The sequence below is a fragment of the Hippoglossus hippoglossus genome, chromosome 20 (genome assembly GCF_009819705.1).
Source record: "Hippoglossus hippoglossus isolate fHipHip1 chromosome 20, fHipHip1.pri, whole genome shotgun sequence".
Classification (NCBI taxonomy): Eukaryota; Metazoa; Chordata; class Actinopteri; order Pleuronectiformes; family Pleuronectidae; genus Hippoglossus; species Hippoglossus hippoglossus.
Window position 1 is genome coordinate 10,397,400 of NC_047170.1, and position 13,076 is coordinate 10,410,475.

The window sequence follows — 13,076 nt, forward strand, 5'->3', positions numbered from 1 at the left end:
AGATTAAAAAGGTTTTCATATCAAGGTATATGAAATATTGAGGGGAACACCCAGATTTGTCATCTGTTCTTGAGGAGGCGAATTTATTACATTGCACAACCTTTCATTCCGTGGATGCTGAGACCTTTGTTCAATTCGTTATGACAACATAACGAAAGGCTTCACTTTCGGGAAGCAGTCATGTCGCCTGTCTTTATATAAAGTGCATTGTTTGGACTGAAGCGGTGTCAGACCAACACTGTCTTTGCTCTTCTGCAAAAATGTTCCAACACACACTTGCATAAAAAACCTGCAGATTGTGTTTGTTCTCGTCCTGTGAGATCACATCTCATGACACTTTGACGTCCTTGTACACAGCGCAAACAAGCTCTCACCCAGTCCATGTCTTTGTGGCCCCACTCTTGTGACCTTTAGCTGTGACCTTTAACAGTCCCCAAATGCCACTTTTGGAAAGTCATTTATTGTCCTCAGTCCTGCTGTCAAATGCGAATGTCACGTGTCTGAGCGACACCGAGCTGCGGAGCTCATGTTGCTGGAGAATTCACAGAAAGATGAAAAGTGCTGACGAGAGCTACTTTGCTGATAGTGGATGGAAATTTACTGTATGAATATTATATATGCCTCCGGTAATGATTCATCAATCAACATTTGGTGGGATCATTATGGAGCAAAGAGCTGTTTTATATGTCATACGTGTAGTTTGAAAATGCATTATGAGCACTTTCACACCACTTTCCCAACAACTGACCATACACCCGCTGTCCCTAGCCCCCGCACAAAACTGTGTGCGCATGCTGCTGCCTTGCTTTCCAAAATGAAGTCAAGGTAAAGAGAGATTGATTTTGCCGAGTCGGCTGTGCATCGAGCTGGATCAGCAGCCCCCTCCTGCCCCCCCCCCGGCCTCAACTGACCAAACTGCGGGGGTGATTAATAACTCCCCCCTCCGCTGCCCTGTGCACACAGATGGGACGTCAGGTTGAAGGTTGATGGAGAACAGCGCGGCGTGCGGCGTTACCCCCCGTCATACAGATTAGAGATTGGACATCAGACGGCACCTTTACCCTGCTGCCTCATGCGATTTGTATCCTTCAGGTATCCTTCCACCATTTGTCACCGCAGGGCCCCGCTGAAGACTCCTTTAGAAATGGGTGCAGACTGGAGAGAGTGTTTTACTCTGCTTCTGAGTGATTTATGAAGTGCTGCTGCTGTGTATGTGTGTGTGTGATTGTTTTAGTGTGCTGTGCTCGAGGAAAAATCAAAGTCTCCAAAGTTGTCAGAGTAAGCCACACTGGACAGAAGTGCGTTATCACTGTCTGCTCTCATTCAACCTGAAGCCATCTTTAGGCCTTTGAGAGGAAAAAAGTTTACGACCTCAAACACGTGAAAATCTGTGCAACTCACACGCTGACAAGTCGTTTGTGTACGAAGCAGTTTTTAATTTATGCACAGAAACACAAGCAAACATGGAAAAAGAGTTAGTTACAACTGAACCATTGAATAACCTAATATTCGGTTATACACTCTGAACGGAAATATCTCAACTTGATGAATGGATTTCATTTTCTAGTATATGGGTAGCACTCCGGTCGGGGGTCCAGGAAAATAATGTTTGCTATGTTTCACCTGTACAGTTAATGCCGTCAACATCCTGCTCTCACAAATACATATTGAACTCAGAAGCCAAAGGAATTGCGAACACTATCAAAATTCAAAAACATTTCTTTTTTTTTTTTTACAAAAAATATAAAAAGTACGGTGACAGAGACTGAACATGATGCAGGTTGACATGAATGCCCGCGATTACTTGCCAGAATTCACATAAACAGTTATTTTTTCTTTCCAAAAGAAAATCTTGAAACACTTGAGACATTGATTAAGAAAAACTAAAGACATAAGATTTGAACTAAAAATATGTCTTTCAAAGCAAAAAAGCAAAAAAACATAAAGCTTTTACACAGATTTTCGCTAACTGCTAGACCCTGAAATAAAATAAAAGATAAAACAAAGACAAACTTGACCAAAAAATTAAAATATCTACATCCTGATTCAGGGACTGGGTTGGATATTGATCTGTCTGCAGCAGTAAATGGTCGACGCCAACCAGACATCACCGCAGCCTTTTGTTTTTCCATGACTTCCGATACCGGCCCTGAACCTAAGACCAGCAAAGAGTCCCCCAACACCCTGGAATGCGCTCAATCATGCAAAATAAAACAGAACAGCAGAGAAAAAACACATCGGGATGAAATCATGCAAAGCCAGTTTTGTGGTTATTTCCCTCATTACAAATACAGGTCAGTTGTCGAGGCGTCACAGGAAAGTTAAAAGGGAATCACGTTTTCCCACAGTCACTTTAGAGTTTTTATTTTTCCCTTCTTGTCCATGTTGGGAAATCCAGCTGTCCGTTTCCCAGCGAGAGGCAAGGGCGAGATTTGCCCCCCCACCCTCCACGAAAAAAAAAAAGAGCTTTCCAATTGTACCCCAAGGCACCTGAGAGGAGGTGGGTTTCCCGCTGTTGGCAACAACGTGTGTCTGTGTTTTCATTACATACCAGCTGCCATAGAGTCTCAGAGTGGGACTATCCCACGCATGGTGTCACGAATCTCAATACAAAGCACAAAGAAAAGAATACAGTCGAAATGGATGATGAGGTTGGTGTCCCCCCAGAGTCTGAACTGCAGAATCTAAAGTTAATAGTCGTCGTAGGTGTTGAGGTCGGCGAAGTATGCGTTGGTGTAGGTCTTCCCGGCAAGCTGTGGGTTGAAGTACTTATTTCTTTCCTCCAGGATCAGGTTGTTTTTGTTGAGGGCCTGTGGTGAGAAACAAGTAGAAGAAGAGGGAGAGAAGAGAGGTCAGTGTCGGCTTGTTCGTGACATGTGGATGAAGTGATTATTTATCCCAGAAGCCAAGGTAAAAGCAAATCCATCTACCCTCCCCCCCACCACCAAAAAAAGAGGGAAAAACAGGTGCAACACAAATCAATGGGAGGCCAACTCGGTGAATGAAACACACATTTCACAGAGCAAGGGCAAAGCATTTGTAAACAGGCCGGGGGAAAAAAAATGATAAGCCACCACAGGGGCGAAATTATTTTGATGCAAGTCTGTATGTCCACCTCTGTCATCTTTGATACATGTGCATCAGCAGTTTTGATGGCCCCCGGATTGTTGGCCCTCTAGGACAAATCTGAGCCGTAAAAATCGATCAGAGCGGAGTCGCTTTTCTGTTAAACAATAAGGAAGAGCCACGGGGGCGTCTTCTCTGTCCCCCTGTGCCATGGTAAACATGGAATGAGCTTCTGATGTGCTGCTCAATACAACATCAGCAATTTGGCAAATGGATGTGTTCATATCCAGTGTGGTGTATACAGTGTGTGTGTGTGTGTGTGTGTGTGTGTGTGTGTGTGTGTGTGTGTGTGTGTGTGTGTGTGCCGGGAGTCCCTCGGGGCAGCGTAATTGAACACTTGATGATGCTGCGTTTGCGGTTGATGGATGTTTCCATCTGACACTGATAGGGAGCGACTGTGCTCGACAAAAAAAACAACAAAAAAAAAAACAACAACTCATATTCACCCCTTTCCCCGTTATGTGATTTGCACACAAAGGGAATGTAATGAACGCTCCCGCGGCCACGGAGACGGTTATGTGTCTCCGCAGGTGGCCCCCATGGCTGCTTTTTAAACGGCTGTGCTACGATACTTGTTTCCGTCATTTACTTTGTCTCCTTGTCTTAAAAACCTCTTTAACTGGCTGAGGAATGATTCGATTTGAGTTTTTTTCCGGAGCTGTAAACAAAATTTGCTTGAACTGCGAAGTAGCATAAGTGATTGAGAGGTAACAGAGGAGCATAAACAAAGAGGATCACAATGAATTTTCTCTCTCAACCCATTAAATCAAGGACAAATATAGATAATGTTTCCCCCCCCCCATCTGTATCCAAGAGCATGGTCTTTCAGTTTGAGAACAGGGCTCTCACTTAAGCACTTACAAGGGCGGGGCAATTTAATTCGTTATTTTATTTTGGTTGGGAGAATTTGTTGCACAAAAATAAACCCCAAGTGCTGAAGGGAAAATTCGAGAGCAGATGTGATGTAATCCAGTGTGATCGCAAGAAGAGCCTAAGCTGGAGCGCAGGAAATCAAAGCACAAGCAGGGTACATTTGAGTGAAAGCATTACAAAATCTGAATGTGAAATCAATACGTTCCGCTCTCAAACTGGAAGACACACTCTTGAATAAAGGTGGGACAAAACAAACCCAGAAAATACAGGACAAAACAAGAAAGACATAAAAACATGCAAATGGAGAAACTTGTGAAAGAGAAAAATAAAGAAGGGATACACTGCCTTCTCACAAGCCAGAGCGGGGAGGTGAAGGGATGAAGGGATGAAGGGATCTGAGCAGAGAAAGAGAACGCCAACCTGCCACACACAGGAAGTGCCACAGGAAGTGGAAGGGCAGGGCACGGTGAGGGAAGAGGAAGTAGTGGCGGTGGGGATCAAAGAGTTGTTGTGTAGGGGGGAGGTCAAGAGGCGGGATGTTGAAGAGAGGTTCAGAGGTTAGTAGAAAATCTCCAGGCCGCGCATGGACACCCCCATGTTAGCAGAGAGAGGCTGGTGCATGGCGGGGTCGTCCAAGGGCAAGAGTACCGACACGTCTGGCTGCAAGGGGGGAGAGGAACGGGCAAAAGGTCATCCTCAAAGAAACCCTCAACCATTTTCTGTCTCACAGGAAGTCTGGAAATGTAAAGACGGGCATGTAAAACTGCAGCTACACGGTGACTTCCTGGAAAACTGCAGGAAACACTCCATTTGATGCTAAATAATAATACTGACAAATGTGACATCAGGGTTTCAGCCACAAAGTGTAAAATATGGTGTCAGGCGCTCATCACTCCTTCCATAAACACACAACACAGGCATAATGTGCTTCTGCAAACTCAATTCACCGGCACTTCTGAGGCGTTCGGGCTCGGTGAGTGACGCTCGGAGGCACAATGCAGCGTCCATTTGTCATGCGGCTTCTTTTTGTGTTTCCACGTGCACTGACTATATTCATATCCACGGCTATTTGCAACCGAACTTAACTGAATTATGCTTTATGCTCCCGACTCTAATTGCGTGAAGGATGAACGCTCCTCGCACCTTTAATCTGCAATTAAACTGCATTTGGAGACGAAGGATCTGTTCTCACTCTGTGGCGGTTTTAAAAAAACACGTCTATATCCGTGAAGGAGTTTATGCCTTTATAATGTGCAGGCGTCCAAAGTTTTATGAGTCCACATGGAAAATCGAATATTTTCACATAAACCTGGAAGTGATCAGAAAGTTGGAAGATTCAGGAACATTTGAAAACATTTCAAACTGCAGTTGTGTGCCTCCGCCAACCAGTGTTGTTGCACTCCCTCCATGTGGACCTCACATTTTGCATTCACGATAATAGGGTCACTATGACCTTTGACCTTTGACCACCCAAATCAAATCAGTTCACCGGTAAGTGAAGTTTTCTCTTATCTTTTTGAGATAATGTGTTTACAAGGCACAGTGACCTTGACCAGTGACACAGTGACCTCTTATCAGGTCACCCTGTCCAAGTTAATGTTATTGCCAGATGTGATAAAATCATGTCATCTCATGTTAACAAGAACATGAGGTCACCTTGACCTTGTCCTTTGACACCAAAATTGAATCAGTTCATGTGAGACATAAAAAATGTTAAATCCTAGATTATTTATAGACCAACATTTAAATCAAGCAAATTTGGGTAACTGACAAATTGAACATCTTTTTACAAAAGGTCTGATCACCTTACGTTGTATCTCACAGCAGCATGTGCAACATCATCATCATGCGCATCAACTCATCTGAGGCTTGTTCAAGTGACTCAACTCAAAAGACATCAGAACTTCTTATTCTCAGTATTGAATCGTGGCTAAAATAAAGGTTTCTCAGGGGGCAGTGAGCGAAACTCCAATACTTTGCAGAATGTGGATCAGTTGTATCCAAAGCACGACGAGGCATTTCACAGGGGATGATTGGAAAACGTTCTCTTTACTGGTGAATCCAGGTTAGAGATTTATGGCGGTAACAGAAGGGTGTGTGGAAGGAGACTTGAGCAGATTGATGGTGGGAATATTCATGTCTGGGTGTGTTTTGTCTACACCTGCACTGGATTGACTGAGGAGAAGAACCACTGCATTCTTCAGAGACATGTTAAAATATCTGGACACTTCACATCTTTGTAAGAACTGCATGAAGACAGGAAAAGACGAAGGAGTCCTGACTGTCATGGGTTCTCCTCCATAGTCACCCGCCCTTAACTCCACTGAACATTTATGGGACTGAGAAAGACGAGCGTTCTGCGTTTAAATCCTGCAGGGTAAAAATCAGGTTCTGCACAAATGCCAGCTTGAGTGCATGCTGTCATTACAAGCCAAAGGGATATTAAATAAGAAGATATTCATATATTCATGTGCATTTTTCATCGATCAAACTTTTCACTCAAGTTGTAATATATTAATATTATCATTTGTAATGAATAAAGGCTTAAATTCAAACTAAATAGACTAATAGAATGATCTTTTGACACCACTGCTTGATATTCACACGTTAAAACAAACAGAAAACCGGCCTAAAGAAACTTTTTTTTCTCTCTCTGCAGTAGAATAAAGCTGAGTGTGAGTTTTGGCCCAAAACTTGGAAGACGACCAGCTGACTATGTGCTAAAATCCTGCCCAGAGCAAAAGTTTAAGGAACGGTCTTAACGGTGTGTTTATTTTCTCTGTCTTTACAAAGGCAAAGGTCACACCATCATTTTATTTTATACTTTCTATTTTAATCGTATTATTTTAATCCTTTAAACTATGTTTAAATGTTTGCACAGAAAGGAATCCTTTTTACTTCTTTTACCTTTTTTAATCCCTTTCCCTTTTTACCTCGGCTTTTTGAAATCTCTTTTATTTCGCTGCTTTTAACAATTGTTTTGAACTGTGCTTTTTGACTTTCTATTGATTTCTTTTAACTTTATCTCTCTGTTGTTTTTAGTCTCTGTGCAGCACCTGGAATCTTCCTCTGTGCATGAAACGTGTAAAACAAAACTGCTCTGCCTAAAGTGTGTAAAAGTACAAAAATACCTTAGAAACAGAGCAATACTTCCAAGGCAAAGAATTAACCATATATAAAAAGGAAGTAAGACATTGTGCAAACTGCATCACCTTCATACTGTGATGTCCCCTGTGTAGTACTGCACAGAGTTGAGGGGATCAGTACAGGTACGCTATGCAAGACTTTCCTGCAATAATGTTGCTATGGATACAAAAAAAATGAAATTTTATTTAACCAAAAATATCAAAAGACACCACTTCACTACCGGATTTACATAATTTCATGAAGTTGAATGAAAAAAACTTTCAAATAGTTTTTCAGTTCTGGACATATGAGCGAATCACAGATATTCTGATCACTATATTCCTCTGTATTATTATTATTGCCAGTGGGATAAAAATTGATGCGGAGGTTAAAGTGGTTGAAACACTGTTTAACACAGAGCAATGGGAATCCGTATAAAAAGCCCAGCTGGAGCAGTGGACAAGTGCTAATCAGCCGCTCGGTCTGGTACTAAAGCTGCGATGTATCAGTGGATAAGAGGCTGTTTGTGCTGTGAGTGGAGCTGGATCGGCCATCGCTGGCTCTGCTGCATCCAACTGTTTGCACTCTGGGATTCAACAATAACACAAAGGCCCCCCCCCCCGTCTACGCAGGGAAATATGCAGATGCGGGAGCCACTTTGCTGATTACCTGCCCACGTGCCGAGGAGTAATTGCATTAGCATGTTATGAGAAAGCAGTGTATGACCACTGACACAGAACAAAGTCACACACTGGGACACACAGCAGAGGGAGCGCACGGAGAGAGAGAGAGAGAGGGTATCTGCCTATCTGTTACACGGCTGGAGAGTGTCAGTGCATGACAGGAGGTGGCGTGACAGTGAGAGTCATGCAGTAAGAAGTGTATTTAATCACAACTGACACCGGAGGAAGAGGCACAGCGCTGCTCACTGACTTGTGTGTGTGTGAGTGTAACGTGTGACATCAATTGATTAAGGTCAAAGAGTGAAGAAATGTAAGAAACTGCTGCTTTGCATCTACGCGTCTCAACCACAGACCTTGATGGCTTCCACGGAGTCGTATTTGTCCAGCTTGTTGATGTGGTTGGTGATGCTGGTGTTGAGGGGGGCGGCCGAGATGGGGTGGATGACGGTGGCGTCGTGCGACTGCTGCTGGTAGCGCTGGCAGTACGAGTAGACGAGCAGCGTGACCAGGCAGCCGAGGACGGAGCTGCTGAGCCCCACGGCGATCATGTGGAAGAGGTTGAAATCTGCGAAGGGAGAGAAGGAGGGATGAGAGAGAGAGAGAGGGAGAGAGAGAGAGAGAGAGGTTGGGGGGTAATTCTCTTGTCAATTCACACAAGTGGATGTGGTAATTAAAACTGCAATTCATATGGTAATGATGGGGGTGTTCTGCACTGAAAAAAACCCCTCTGGACTGATGAGGAAAATAAAGAATATATTTGTCTCCTCTTATTTCTGTCTCCTTTCTTCTTCTGTCTCCTCTGTTTTCTTTGTGCTCTCAAGTTTTCCAAAACCAGTGTAAAACAAAACTTCTGTGCGCGGATCGCATCTGGTATCAATATGCAAGTTTTTATTTAGATAGCATTGGCCGCAATTACTGTAAGAATGTGTTTTCACCTCTCAAATATGCAGCAATGATCCAGTTCGTTCAATTTCATTATCTTTTCAAAAACAGCAGCAAATTTGCATTAAAGCTCCTGTCATTTTATTCACAAGGATGCAAAAAATAAATCAATCAAATTAAAATTGAAAACAGAGAATGTTATTGTTCAACGTCAACAAAATCCATACAACGCAATTAGCAATAATTTTCAATCAATTAACACAATATACTTTAATTGTTATTGTATTTTTCCTCTATAATAACACTTGACATTCTGCATTCATTAAACCTATGTGCTTTTTAATGACTATAAGAATAAGACTAAATTGAAAGTTGAGGCTTAAACCAAAGGCTGTATATGGTTTGTTCAGCTGGTAACAATTAATTACTGTTCTGTATCAGGAGCATTGTTCTCTCCTGAATAAGCTTCAAACACATGTACAGGAGAGAATGATAATTTGGGTGTTATTTCTCCGAGCAGTGTGTGCACGCAGCAGAGTTATTAGCAGACTGTAGAGTTATTTGCAGAGTGCATGTAGCCTGCTGCATAATGATAGTATACCATCACTCCATAGCCTGGATAAGAGGCAAGCACAGGACAGAAAAGGTCCCCCAAGCCTTGCTTCTCTCTTATTGCTTTGAGTGCAGCACACCAGTCAAAGTGATTTACTGTAGATGAGTCTATCTGCATTTTTATCAACTCAGGGCATTCTTACTGTATATCAGCGTATAGCTGCAGCCGGGCAATGAGAGGAGGCTGTAGAAAGTGATTTTATTGATTCACTCAAACTCAAACTGGAACTGTTTTACTGCATTACAGTCATTCACCTTGGTAGTTTCTCCAGGTTTCAGATATTTCTGCATAGGTGAAGCGAGTGAAAAGTTGGACATAAATCATGTGAAGCACTGCTCACGGTTTATAAGGTGGAAAAATAAGCTGAGCTGCAATGAATTTCAGATGGCATTATTTCTGAAACAAGGGCGGATATTTATCGCTTGAAAAAATAAAGAATTTACACAATGGATCTTATATTTCCTCCAGATATGAGTCACTGAGTCACAGTCACCCTAACCCTGGCTAACCCTAACCCTGGCTAACCCTAACCCTGGCTAACCCTAACCCAGGCTAACCCTAACCCTGAATTACCCTAACTAACCCTCAACCCTAACGCTAACCCTAACCTCCTAACCCTGACCAACCCTTACACATATCCCTAATCAGTACCTCAGAAATTAAGTTTTGCCTCATTAGGACAGAGCTTTGGTCCCCACGAGGCCTACTGGTCCTGACAAGGTCAGTGTTTATGCTGTACTAGTAAAGCACGCACGCACACATGCACACACTCACACACACACACAAGCACACACACATTACCTCCGCAGCGCCTCTCTTCCTGACTGGAGTGTGCAATGGAGACTTCTGACAAAGGAAACAGGGAAAAGCAGCAGAATTAGGACCAAACATCAGACACCCTCCTGTTAGCATGACTAATTGCATCCTTCAAGGCGAGTGTGAAGATGAAGCTCTACTCAACACAAACCAGATTAATCGTTCAAAAAAAACAAAAAAAAGTATCGCGGCTGTGGCACCTGGAGTGGTTTATGAAAAGTATCAGTTCTCATTATGGGAAATGAAGAACAAGACGTTGCTAATGAACCTTAATGGACTACCTTTCCCATTTAGGCGGATGGATGACAAGGTATATAGGCAATTGGGTAATTTCTACAAAGACCTGTGAATGGTTTTCAGGAGTATTATGTCCCGGCTAATTCAGACAAAGGTTAGAAATTAATATTTCAATCAAATGTTTATTATGGTTCGTGATGATTGATTCCTGAAGTTTAAAAAGTGCAGGACTCCACCTATGTATATACTGTTTCTAAATTGAGTAAATATACAAACCTCTTCTAGCAGCAGCTGCAGCAGTGTTTGCTGAGATACAATGTGAATAACAAAGCGTCCTCAAAGGTTTTAATGATCTCTATGTAGCACTGATCAATGCTCCTGGGTGTCTCACATTACTGGCTGTCAATAGGGAGATGCCTGTCTAAGCAGGATATCAATACTAATGGTGTGTGTGTGTGTGTGTGTGTGTGTGTGTGTGTGTGTGTGTGTGTGTGTACAGTATAGATGAATATTAAGGTTTTAGCAGGACTTTCTCAACTTTCAAACGATTTTTCCAAAAAGTTTTCAAGATGTAATTCTCCAATTGGAGCGGAGCAATCGTAAAAGATGAAGATGCTTCAGTGGCAAACATGAGGCTGTAGGAAGATTAATTCATGGGTATTGAAAGGCGATGTCAATTTCTTCCTCTCCAAAAGCCAGACAAACCACATAAGTTAAGGTGTAAAGTAATTGATAAAAGAACTTTGTAAATAGTGTATTAGTTCTTAAAAAATACCTACAATTCAGTACGGCCGACAATCGCGGGGTCAATGTCAATTTAAAGCTAATCTGAGAAGGTAATCTGATCAAATAATCCTGTGGTGTGAGGGGTTTAGAGAAATAGTCTACTTGTCACCTACTGAATAGAAGCCCCCTCGATTTTGTGATGTTTGATAAATTTACGATTCACAATCGGAGATGCCCATGTAGCATGAAAGGAACAGCATTTGAGTTAGTGGGCAGAAACCTAGCCAATGAGAGCGAGCTGACGGGAAAGTGGCATGAACCAGATGTTGGGTGCTTGGGTTTCGACCTGAAACAGTGTAAGGACTATATAGGATTTTCCTGGAAGGGGATAAAGTTGTGGATAAAGGATAAAGTTGTGGAATTATGGAAACAGAATGATGGCTTGTTCAATGTGTCCTGTTGTTTGTGCAATGTTTTGTTTTCCAAGTGTAAACAGCTGACGACGCTGGCGGAGTTAGTGGTCCGGCGTCTCGACTGGATCGTCTAGTGTGGGCATTCTCACGTACCTGTGGTCCCCTAGTTTTAAAAATCCTTTGATTGTTGGGGTTATGTTGAAATAAAGCCAAACTTACGAGTAGCACTTCCACTGTTAGGTATATTTTCCCACTGATGCTGAAAGCTAGTAGAGTTTAAGGTAACATCAGCTCTGCTTACTGTGTTTGGGGAAATGTACTCCAAGACATAGCGTTAGCAAGAACATACGTCAATTCTCCTCACGATTCTCATAATATTACTAATTTAGCTCTAAGCTACAAAACAGGAAGAACAATTTCTTTCACCAGTTTCTTCATTGAGCTTTAAATATTTACTACATCTATCATCATCTGACTCTTTGCCTGGGGCCTGTAGCTGTAGCCTTCGTCTTTTATCATGTATGTAGCCATAACTGCATATTTAAGACCATGTTTCAAGGATCTCAGTTTAATAACTACAGTCAGCCTGAAAAATCTAAAATTAGACGTGGCTTAATGAGTTTGATAGCATGAGGCTCTGCCTGCCACAGATGTCATTTAATCTGGCAACATTGAAGGTTACTGGCTAAAAATGTGAAGCCTGCTGACATTTAGGATTTTTTTCTTTTGATTTGCACTGTTAACACCATACGAGCTCCCACACACTGTCTATTTAACAGTACAATCAATCAAATTAGGAACAAATTGTAATTAAAGTGCAAATCATACTTGAAACACAGACGCCAGAAAATACGAACACTTGAATGGCCAGAGAGCAGAATATAAAAGCCACGTCCTCCTCCAACATTTGAAAAAAGTAAAAGTGCTGCCGTAGGAGCTTTTGCGTGGCCTGACAAGACACCGAGGCTCATAATGAAACTAATATAGCAGCAGGATTATTGGAATGAGCAGACAGGCTGCCCTTAAGTGTGGCACCCGGGTTCACGCCCCCATGTAATCATCTGCCGCACTCAGGAGTCCTTGAGCAAGACACTAATACCGACCATCCCCAAAAGTGCTGTCCTGTCGCTGAACCTGACCCCTGACCTGAGATCAGTCCCTCCCAGGGATCAATAGTGCATTTCATTATCGCAGGATTCTTTGAAATGAAATGAAGTACCGCTGTGGGCATAGGGTGGTGGGTGGTGCAGAACGTGTGTGAGTTTTTAAACTACATGCATGAGTGGCCAAGACATTACTAAAGAGAAGAAGCATGTGTGGGCTCATATGGGCAACTACAAACTACTGTGTGTGTGTGTGTGTGTGTGTGTGTGTGTGTGCGTGTGTGTGTGTGTGTGTTTGTGATCACCTGGTATAAAATTGGAGTCAGGAGAGCATGGCTTTGTTTCGCTGGTGTTTCCCGAGCACTGGTTTCCAGTGGGAAACAGGACATCGCAGTGACGCACACGCAGCTGGGCTCCGTTGGAGTCACAGTGGGACCACTCGGACCAGCTGGACCAGCTCTCTGGAAATGGCAAAGAC

At 42.7% G+C, this 13,076-nt stretch overlaps 1 protein-coding gene across 4 annotated transcripts in view; it reads right to left on the bottom strand.

Annotated features, from left to right (window-relative positions):
* Positions 1 to 1,415: 1,415 nt before the first annotated feature.
* The window catches only part of sema5a (sema domain, seven thrombospondin repeats (type 1 and type 1-like), transmembrane domain (TM) and short cytoplasmic domain, (semaphorin) 5A), a 127,780-nt gene continuing 116,119 nt past the window's right edge, over positions 1,416 to 13,076 (bottom strand). For 2 of the 4 annotated variants that reach the window (XM_034572535.1, XM_034572536.1), the window contains 4 exons: positions 12,904 to 13,059; positions 10,105 to 10,149; positions 8,162 to 8,373; positions 1,416 to 2,810 (listed from right to left, as the gene is read on the bottom strand). In XM_034572535.1, the coding sequence (XP_034428426.1) occupies positions 2,691 to 2,810; positions 8,162 to 8,373; positions 10,105 to 10,149; positions 12,904 to 13,059 (533 nt within the window). In that variant the 3' untranslated portion in view covers positions 1,416 to 2,690. Of the gene's footprint in view, positions 2,811 to 4,419; positions 4,660 to 8,161; positions 8,374 to 10,104; positions 10,150 to 12,903; positions 13,060 to 13,076 lie in introns of all 4 variants that reach the window. The other 2 variants (XR_004612334.1, XM_034572537.1) reach the window with 2 other exon arrangements.